Source organism: Musca domestica, unplaced genomic scaffold (genome assembly GCF_030504385.1).
Source record: "Musca domestica strain aabys unplaced genomic scaffold, Musca_domestica.polishedcontigs.V.1.1 2, whole genome shotgun sequence".
NCBI classification, from domain to species: domain Eukaryota; kingdom Metazoa; phylum Arthropoda; class Insecta; order Diptera; family Muscidae; genus Musca; species Musca domestica.
In genome coordinates this window covers 3,460,967-3,472,366 of record NW_026712249.1, presented here as the reverse complement: position 1 = coordinate 3,472,366, position 11,400 = coordinate 3,460,967, and the positions used below count along the sequence as shown (strand labels likewise).

Genomic DNA, 11,400 nt, shown 5'->3' with positions numbered 1-11,400 from the left:
TCTAGGTTCTGGTAAAGAACAATTATTTGCAATCAGTTTACCTTGAATTCATAGAACCAAAATTGGACCACTATACTCTTCCCCTAGGAATTTATTTATTTTGAGATCAGAAGCATACATTTGTCCTGGTTTTACCTTTGAACAAGAGATGAGGTATAAGGTGGAATTTTCCGTGTTTACCAACCTTCTTTCCCACAAAACAGAAAATCGGAACATGGCTGTCTTACCCTAAATATTTTATTCAATCTGAAAATATATTAACTTTCACATTTTATCAGTCCCATCATATGTTTAGATTGTTTAAATATTTTAATTATTATATTGAAATAATCAACCAATTTGTAGAGCAACTAAAACCCATTGTTTCCCCAAATAACATTCATTAATCTTTATAAGTTTTTCACATTCGATTATTTGTAGAAATGACGAACGGAATAACGAATTTTCTTTTACCTCCAGCCAATATGAATGTATTATTATTTTTATTAATAACACCAAATGATAATTAATAAAATATCTATTTAGGCCAATTTGTTTTTGGCGCGTTTGCAAAGCAAAGCATAGCCATCCATCCATCCATCCGTCCATCCATCCGTCATCTATTCACCGCCAGTCCACACAAATAAACATTCCTTCAAACATATGGTTGCAATGACGATGTATCTAACAATAGAAGTAAAATGTTTTTTTCCATTGCCGTCTTCAATTTTGTATTTTTAGTGGTAACAAACAATTGCTAATGTGCAAAATGTGTGTAAATTGTTCATATTTGTTGTTGGCACATTTTTTATTTATTATCAAAAATAAATACAAAACACATTTCCATCCATTGTTGCTAAATTTGTGAGCAACTCCAACCACAAACCAGGCGATCGCCCAACATGGCCACAAACACATTTCCAATACATTACGTCTGCAGCCGACTTGGGTTCAATTCCTCACACTGTAAACACATAACAACCGGACAATATGTAAAAAAAACGTTTAACCTCTTTTTTCATTTATTACAATAATAATAAAAAACATAAAAAAATAACATAATATTAATTAGATATAAATAACTACAGTAACTATTGTCTATGTACAACATGGGATAGATAATTAACAACTAACAACTACATGCTAACAATGTAGTTGGCCAATAAGCACATGTGGGCCGTGTATGCTAGGTTGGGAGGGGTGAATCGGGTCTCAGAAACCCTCCTTGGCCGCCCGAAATTGATATTGATTCTTTTCGCCATCCAAACAGGGCACCTGCACCAAATTGAAATATATCGAACCCATGAGCTGTGAGGCAGATGTGTTGGTCTTTTTCAAACAGGAGAACAGCATGTCATCGCAGATGCAATGGGATCTGAAAATAGGGGAAAAGAAAATAATGAATGAGAAAAGTTGACAAGTAACAAAGTTTCAGTCGGCGCTCCGACAGATATATGAAATAAAGTTCGGATTCTTTCACCATCATTTTAAGGCCTATGTAGCCTTGATCATATACGAAGATATCCCAATATTTTAAAATATATTTCGCAACATTTAATATAGAGCTTTGAAATTTTATAGAGAGCTGAGAGCATTGGATTTATCAGGAATGTCTACAGAACGTTACCAAAATGCGTTGAGCGTACGAAATTTCAAACACAAACAATTTTGACCAGAAAAAATATTCAAAACCAGTAAAAAAGAAATTTTAATTGGAACTAAGTGGTAAAATTTCAAAAAATTCATTTATCAAAAATTATCAAAATGCCGAATATCGAGTGATACAGATACAGGGTGAGATGAGAAAACATTCGTTGTCCAGCAGTTTGTAAACAAACAATGATCGTGTTTACTTGCCAAAGAGGTCAGCTGAAAATGTGCACCTTCGTTTGGCCACCAGAACACAAACGCCGGCTATGGTGATGGTGTGGGCCGCCATAACAGCCGATGGTCGCTCTCCGTTCGTATTAATCGATCGTGGCATAAGAATAAATGACGAATATTATCGCGAAAATATTCTGGAGGGTGTATTAAAGCCTTGAACATGCAAACATTTTGGCCGCAGACCTTGGACATTCCAACAGGACTCAGCACCGTCGCACCTAGCAAGCGCCACCCAAGAATGGTTACAAAATGAGGTTCCTCGCTTCCTTTCCAGCGCACAATGGCCACCAAAATTTTCGGATACCAATCCGTTGGACTATTGTGTTTGGAGTATTTTGGAAAGCAAACTTGGCACTAAAAAAACCAAAGTGACGATCACCTCAAGCAAGCGCTTCGCCGGGAATGGGCCTAAATTGGTGTATTTTGCCAGTAGGTAGGTTAAGTTTGTATTTGGGCCATGTCGATCACCGTTTTCACATAGCCTCCCAATGTTTGGCATTTTTATGATTTTAGAGACATTATACACGGTATCTCCCATACATCGGTATCTCCCAAGATTCGGTATTTTCATGATGTTATCGACACTATTCACCCGAATTGTTTGAAATTTCGTATTTGAAGTTCGTAATATATACTACAATCAATGACAGAAAATTGTCTATGCAGGTCCACGTCTTCGTGGGTCTGCTTGCCCTCGTCTTCTTATATCCCCATGTAACGGTTTTATTTAAGCCGGTATTTTTCGACGATCTTTTTTAATTTTTTTTTGAAGTTCCTTCCAAATGGTGCACGGTATTAAAAGTTTAGACCGGCAGAACTCAATTGGTTTTTAAATTGATTCAACCTTTTGGAAGCTGGAGTTATTTCCACAAACAGACGAGCTGACACTTGAAGTACTAATTTAACCCTAAACTATGTTTTGGCCTTTTGTAGAATTTTGTGACTAATAATTTAGTTAAATGCCCTGACCTGTTACAATCTCGGTTGAAAAGCGTTTGTACACCCTCAGCCATATAGCCACATATATTTTGATACAGCCAGAACGTACCTAATCGAAATAACAGTTTTAGACCCCAGTTCTCTTGGGACCAAATCCTATTTGGGACTCTTGGAGTCTATCTAGGGATGTCCGTTTTAAAGAAAATAAATGACCACATAGAATGAGAAGAATCATTCAATTTTGTGTCAACCTTACAAATCCCAATATTTTCGTCTTTGCTAAGTCAGGCGCGAAAATGAACAATATCGGTCCACCCCATGAAGTACCTACTCCACAAAGTGTCAAAATTTTGAATAATTATAATTCGTATAAAATGTGATTGTCTTCAATTTCGCACATTTCCAACACAAGATCTGCTGCAAAGATAGGATATATCGGTTTACTCCTTTAAAAAACATTTATAAAATGTGAATCAATTCAGCGATTCTGTAGACAAGTGTTCGTTTTTCTTTAAATTTTGAACACCGCAATATTTCTATCAGCATTAGATGAAGTGGATTACTTCGATCCACTGCAACGCATTCATCACGCACGTTTGAACATTTTCCAAAAATTATCACATATAGAGTACAGGAAGTAGTCGATATAGACCAAATCTGGCACCTGTAATATTTATGTAAACAAGCAGGCATTGTTATACCCTACAACACTATGTGTTGGGGGTATTATAAGTTCGATTGGGCCAAAAATTATGTAACACCTCGAAATATTGATTTCCCACATAGGAAAGTATATATGGATCTTCCTAGCTCGCCGAGTTGAGTCGATCTAGCTATGTATGTCCGTCCGTCCGTCTGTCCGTCTGTCCATGTTAATTTGTAATCACTCTACAGGTCGCAATTATGGCCCGATCTTCACGAAATTTAGAATGGAGGTGGGGCTAGGGTCAGAATAGAACCCTATTTCTTTTGGAGATGATCGGATGTCGGATTTTGCAGTAGCTATACAGGTCGCAATTATAGACCAATCGACGCGGAACTTCGCATGTAGCTAGAGTTTAGGGCGGGGAAGAAGCCTACCAATGTGGGTGGTCATCGGATAATATTTAGCGGGTAAAATAGACCATATCTTTTTTGTTGAAAAAAATCAAAATTTTTCATTAAACCGCGAATATTTTAAATCCCGGCGAAATCACAAAGCCATGACAAGGTTACTTCTGATCTTTACATTGATGTTAAGATCCAACAAATCGGATATATAGCAAAATATGTGCGATATATATGTCTATCAAAGAAGATATGCTTGAAAGATCTCTTATATGTCGAGAACGGCTGAACTGGTTTCGACAGTTCTCATTAATTCAGAATGGCCTCTTGGCAGGAAAGAAAAAACGTCTAAAAAAATCGCATAAAAATATCTCTCTACAGATGAAAATATTGATTTTGTAAAATTTTCTCATATTTTTTTCAATTGTGTCACATTTTTGGCATATTTTTATTTTTAATTAAACATTTGGTAATATTTCTACAGCTAACAAAACTAAGTAGTTAGGAAATTAGGATATCATATACAGATCGCATTTATGGCCCGATCCTTACGAAATTTTGCATGGGGATAAGATGAGGGTCAGAATAGAAGCCTACTCTTTTTGGAGATGATCGCCATATATTTAGGGGTTGAAATGGACCAAAAAAAAAAATGCAAAATTGTCAGCAGGTCGTAATTATCGCCCGATCCTCATGCACATTTGAATGGGGATTACCGAACATTGCAAAAGCCAAGCAGTTTTGGATGGCCATCCAAAAATATTCAATGTGTGAAATAGTTTGCCAACTTTTGTAGACAAAATACGAAAATGTCCATTCCAGTGACTTTTTGGAGAATTCACAAATACAGGAAAGACGCACTACTGACTATTTCGTTGCAGAATATTGTCAAATGTCTGTATCTCATATAGATGCGTTTCAGTCAAAAACCAATAATAAATGTTAATCTTTTGCCACTTCTGAGAGATTATAGGTCTTTGGGAAATATTGGTCTAGATCTGAAACCAATATTTCCCAAAGACCTATAATCGTGCCCATTTACGTGCAAAAATTGGAAATGAGCAAATTAGTGTAAGTTGCTATTATTTGAAACCTGATGGTTTTCTTTTATTATTTGTCACAATATCTTGTGGAATTCTTTCGAGTTTCTCGCCTATATATACTGTATCGTTTATTATAGTGTTGTAGGGTATTCTACGGTCGGCCCCGCTCGACTGTAGCCTTTGCTTACTTGTTTTAGTGTATACCTCTGTCGGCAAAACCGACTGATATTTTTAAACTTGTTAATCCAATTTTCAAGAAGTGACCAAAAAGGCCTCTAAAGTGACTCGCGTCTTTGTTAAAATTTTCAATCAAAATAAACATCATATTGTTATCAGTAATATTACTGAAGACACAATAATATGCACGGATTTCAAAGAATCTTATTCCGATAATTCCAAAAAAATATGGCAGAGGTTTCAATCAAAACTCCAATACACTTGTCTTCTATTTTTAACTCTTTAATAACCTAATGGATTTTTCTTAACCCAATCTTCAAATTTTTCATTTTTGTTTCTAGTTCAAGAAATTTGTGAAAAATGTAAAATGAATAGAGAACCTGGCCTTCTGATTGTAGCATGATCAAAGGTAGATTGTTTGGTTTTCAAATCCCAAAAATATGGGAAGGAATTGAACAATGTTTCCATGCGTGTAAAATATTAAATAAACTACTGTAACAGCTGATTTCTAGCTAGATTTTACTAAATAAGCAAGGAAATTCTCTCAGTAAATTTTACTGAGTAATTTATTACCAAAAAATTATAGCACATGCCTATTTTTAAAATAATTACATTATTTTCAAAATTGTTCAATATTTTGTAGAAACTTTTACAAATACCGCCCAATAGACTTTTACATCTCTACTTACTTTGTATACAATGAATCATTGTTGAGATCATATTTGGTTTGGTATGCCCGAATTTTCACCGGACACAAATCATGTTGACGACAACAGCGATCCATTTGGGTTTCAGTGCCCAAGTCGTCATAGGTCTCAGCAATGTCACCGGTGCCACACCATTTTGTGCCTAAATAAAAATTAAATTCTCGCTCATTAAATTCTCCAAGCATCAAAATAAATCTCAAATCATACCTGGTATAATACCACTCAATATTGAAAGTGGACTTTTGGGGAAAATATTTGCGGCCAGATTTAAGGCGATATTCGTTTCTGTGGACGATGGGGCATCCGATGATTTGCCGGTGTTTCGTGCGGCATAGGTCAGTTTATCGACACGCTCACATTGCCGCATTAACTTCAACATTTCCTCAAATGTTATCTCCAAGGGGCGATTGTATTTGGAGAGGTTCTCCAAAAGCATTTTGCCTTCCTGTTCATTGCTAAAGGTAAGAGGGGAAGAAAAAAGAATAAATGTATTAAAATTGGCAACAAGCCAAGTTGGTACTTCAAAAGTGCAATGAATGAATTTAAAATATGTTTGTTATTTATTCCCTTTATTGGAACACAACACCCACCCTAATACACGCGTGGAATTAATTAAATAATAAATATCATCAGACATCAGTCAAGCCTCTCCCTCTTATCGGGCATGTCTAACATTTTTAATTAGGATTGGCATGGGACCTGCTAACCTAATCCATTCAATAGCACCCATTAGCGATACCCCTCTTGCACCTTCGCATTCGAGTCAATCTCAAATAGCCTTGCCAATTTCGCAGCAATTCATTAAGAAATCAAACAACAGCTAACATCGCTTCCGTCTTGGCCAATTAAACTCTGGGACATAACATAAAAACATATGCAAATGAATCTAGTCGCGACTCGCCACCATTCATATCAGTCAAGACGCGCGATTACTTCGTTTGGCGAAACGTGTTTTAAACGTTTTCCGGGGTTCAATTTATTTTTGGCCTTATTTATCGAATGAAAGTACATTACTCCCAATTAAAAGTGGAAGGCAGTGATTGATTTTCGAAGTACATATATCATTTGATGATCAAGTTTACTGTGGCAGTTTAGTTTTTAAGAATATGGAAGCTAGTAAATTTCTATTAAAAATTCAGACTAATAATGACAAGTTAATGTAAAAGAGGATCATATTTTAGTTGAAAGATAATATTTAGTTGAAACCCCCTAGGGTTGATATCATCCGACTGGTTGCTTACACATTTGCTGGTTTTTACAAATTTTTCCTACTTATCGAACCCTTTTTTTTTTTCTTTGCAACCAGTAAAGGTCGTCTTTTTTTCAAATCAATGTGGTTTTTTGATAATGAATATGTGAGTTTTTAGATACTTATCACATTTACTGGATACTGGTCATACTTACTAAATTTCAATGAGTTCACAGCCCAGTAGAAGTTTTTGTGGTCCCAATTCGGTAACCGCAATTGTCGAATCGTGATAGTATATCATGAGTAATGAGTCGTTCGTTAATCGTTTGCCACTGTGAATGAAAAAAAAGGAAACCAAATTATTGTAGAATTTTAAATATTAATTAATATAAATATAATATAAATTAAATTTTATATTAAGTTCAACGGAAATATGAAAAAAATGCAGCTCTGTAGTTGAGTATAGTAAGTGTTTCTGCTTACTTTTCCTGCAACTTGAGATCAGCTGATTTGTGAAAATAAAACTATTTGTCCGACATTATAAGAAATGAAGCATGTCAAACTTAAAAAATTTGCCGAAAAACAATACAGTTAGGCTTGCAATTTCCACAATGTAGATTTTTTTTATTTCTGATCTAAATATAAATCACCGGCAGGGGAAGAAGAAGAGTTGCAAGTGATTGTAAGAATTTGCAAACTCTCAGTAAAAGGACTGTCAAAACTTCTATCTCGAACCGTTCTCTTTTGAAAAAAAATTCTTACGCACTTTAGGGTAACTAGACACGCCTATTGTATCGTCAAGTAAACTTTTATACCAAACAATTGATTTGGATAATTTTACATTTTTCCACAAAAAAAACCAATAAGTATTCCATTGTTCAAAAGTCGAGTAAATGAGAGCGAATGAAGAAAGCAGCTTTGACAGTTAAATTATTTAGAATCATCAACTGATTGACAATCAAATTTTTTAATCAGTTTTCAAAAATAATTTAATTATATGTCCAACAATAAGCCTTCAACAAATTATAGATTTGTTCCAGAACCTACAAGAATCTACTACTTTTGCAATTTTTTCCGATATGATAAAGGGAAACTCGGTTATTGTAAAATTATTACATTCTTGCAGTTCTGGAACATACCATATTTCATCTAATAACTTATTATACCCTCCACCTTGGAAAGGAGTGTATATTAACTTTGTCATTCCGTTTGTAACATCCCTAAATATTCGTCGTAGACCCTATAAAGTGTATATATTCATGGTCAGCATAAAATTCTAAGTCGATTTAACGATGTCCGTCTGTTTGTCTGTTGAAATCACGGTATTTAAAGTTCGGCCCGGCCGAACTTAATATTTTTTTACTTGTTTTTCATACCCTCAGTCATATGGCTACAGAGGGTATATATCGAAATAACGGTTTTAGACCATAGGTCTTTTTGGACCAAATCCGTTTCAGGACATTTTGGATAGATCTAGCGATGTGCGGGGAGTATCCAATTTGGTCCAAACTTTGTATATCGTAATATTATTGTCAAACTAAGATCTAGTTCGGAGATGGACAGTATCGGTTCACACCTTCTGGACCTCCCACACAAAATGTCAACATTTTCAAAGAAATAATTTACTGCACAGAAAGATAAAGGATAATCCGATTTTGCTTCAATTTTACAAATCCACATATATGCATCAGGTGCGAAAATCAATAATATCGGTTCACTCCATCAAGTACCTCCCACAAAAAGTGTCAAAATTTTGAATAATTATAACTCTTATAAAAAGTGATGTAATAGTCAGATTGTGTTCATATTATACACATTACTACACTTTTATTAACCCAAGGTCTGGTGTGAAGATGGGATATATCGATCCACTACTTCTTGTACCTCCCCCACATAGGGTTTAAGATTTTGAAATACAAAACGCTCAAGAAAGCGAAATAAGCATTCAAGTCTCTTTAAATTTAACACACACAAACATTTTTACTAACACAAGATCCTTTGTGAAGATGAAATATATCTACGAACTCCTTCTGGTACCTCACCCACCAAGGGAGACAATTTTCAATAATTTTATTCTAGCGATTCTTTTTAACTTGGTATATCTAAATATGTCTCCCAACCCAAAATCTCAGATGAATATTGAATTTGTAATTTCGCATAAAATTGGATATAAATATTCGATTTTCTTGTAATTTTGCCCATACCATGTTATCTGTACTAGATGAAATATGAAAATGGAATACTTCTGTCGACTATATCTGGTACCTCACACACATTTTCTAAAGATTAACAAATATCTGATATAAAGTGAGGGAAGCAACCAATATAGTCCGAACCTGGCACGTCGCATTATTTATATCATATTTATTTAGGTCCGATACGAAATAGACAATGTTGTCCCATTCCTTTGGAAACTACTCCATAGAGAGTCAAACCTTTTATGAGTTGCCGTTAAATTTGGTAAGTGAGCGACGAAATCAAAGTAGTCGCTAAGACCTACCGATAAATACCAATGTTGTCAACTTTAACTTCTTTTCTATTTTCAATATCAAACTTTTGGGTTTCAAAGTTACAGATTTTTGTTGGTAACTGAAAAAATGAGTTACAGAACCGAATTTATTCGATGATAAGCGTAAAACTTTCAAAATTTATCTTTTCATTCCTTTATCACTAGAGTGTATAATAATTTGTTAAATTATTACACATTATCAACATTATATGCTCGACAATCAAAAACTGGGTAATGGACTGAAGTCTTGTAAAAGATCTAATGGTTCTCCCATTTTAAAATGGTTTGTAAAAAGATTTTCTAAATTCCAGTTGACCAAATATGAATTTTAATTGAAAAGTTTAAGGTGAGAATGGCTTAAGCCAGTCAAAAAATCCTTTTATCTACCCTCACCTACCTTTAACGAATTTTATTTCAATTTAGTTTTTTTATGCCAATAAATATTTCGAATTACTCACCTGTAAGTTTTCATTTGTCGAGCACTGCGATTTTCAATGATTTGCTGTGTAAATGAAGTGAAGGTGGGGAAACCTTGTAGTCCTTGGGGAAAACTGAAGGATATGGTAGGCTTGGCACCGGCCGTACTGAAAAATCCCGCCATTATAAATGTGGCCAAGAGGCAACATAGCTGCAGGCATTGTTTGAGGGCACCTTGTTTTTGGTTCGACATACTGCTGGTTGATAGACGTCTATGATGATAATTATGTGGTCCAATACCGGCTACAAATACCATGGAATAGAATCAGCAACACTTGCTATGCTCTTTCGATATTTAATTTTCACATTAGATCTATGGGGTTTTTGCGTGCACGGCAATTGTCAACAAACAGCCATCAATTGCCACAACGAAAAGGGTTTAAAACTCAAGGATATGCACTTTACTTCTCTCCAGCCGATAGGTTTTTTCCTTGTTATGAAAACTGTAAATCAAATAAAAGATTTTTTTTCGAATTTATTAGTATTGCGTGTCCTTTGAGTTGAATTGTTGCAATAGAATTGTTAACAAATGTTGTAATAATTCTAGTAGCCAATTTTACGCTGTTGACAGTTCAATGTTCTGCAGCAGTTTACTACTACTCCTCTATTATTTACAGCTGAGAAACTTTCGACCAGTTCTCATGGCCTAAACTTGTTAATAATTCTACACACCGTCATGTGTCAACATTCCCATACGACAAAGACCGGCAATTGACCAACTGGCTGGCCAGTTGTTGGTTTTATTTGTTCTGTTGTGTGTATGTGTGTGTGTTTTAGTTTTCGTATGTCCGTCGGTCCGCCTCTCCACATCCATTTTGTTTTATTGTTGCAATACAATTCCAAGTAAATTATTGCACTGTAAAATGTTTCGATTATAAAATTGTTATTTCCGAACCAAGTTTTTCTTTGGCAGTTGTTAATAACAGAGCACAAGCTGCCATGTTGTTGAGTCAGAATAATTGATTCGTAATTTGGATATCTTCCACAACTACTAGGCGATTCAAGAATTTAACTCCATAATGATATGATTATTAATATGGCCGGATAATGGGAATTTTCAAATTTTGGAAATTGTTTACCCCTTTATGATGTGATTCATGAGGGAGGGTATATCAGAAGAAAGAAAACCGATATACGGTGCATAAATGAGCTCAAATTATATATAAGACCTATGTATAATTTTTCTAATATTTTTTTTTTAATTTTTTTTTTCTTGTCTTGTTCTTGGGCCAAATAAATGAACTGTGCAACATTTCATCCCAATCGAAAAATGTAAATGTGACCTGCTCTTTGGCAGGACAGAAGGAAGAATAGACGGACTTGCATACACAAACTTCGCATGTGGCGGGTTTCAGCTTCGGTGGCGGAACATAACATATATAGGTCGGCGTTTTGGTATAGCGGCCATATAACGGTTCCTCTTGATATTCGGTGTTGGCACCTTTTTTC

General features: G+C 35.0%; 1 protein-coding gene across 1 annotated transcript; it reads right to left on the bottom strand.

Moving 5' to 3' along the window:
• Positions 1–983: 983 nt before the first annotated feature.
• Positions 984–10,559, bottom strand: LOC101899057 (uncharacterized). The gene is made up of 5 exons (XM_059121663.1): positions 9,933–10,559; positions 7,181–7,297; positions 5,984–6,231; positions 5,759–5,918; positions 984–1,354 (listed from the first exon to the last, which is right to left on the bottom strand). The coding sequence occupies exons 1-5, from the start codon at positions 10,205–10,207 to the stop codon at positions 1,192–1,194; spliced, it is 963 nt and encodes a 320-aa protein (XP_058977646.1). The 5' UTR covers positions 10,208–10,559; the 3' UTR covers positions 984–1,191.
• Between the last annotated feature and the right edge of the window lie 841 nt (positions 10,560–11,400).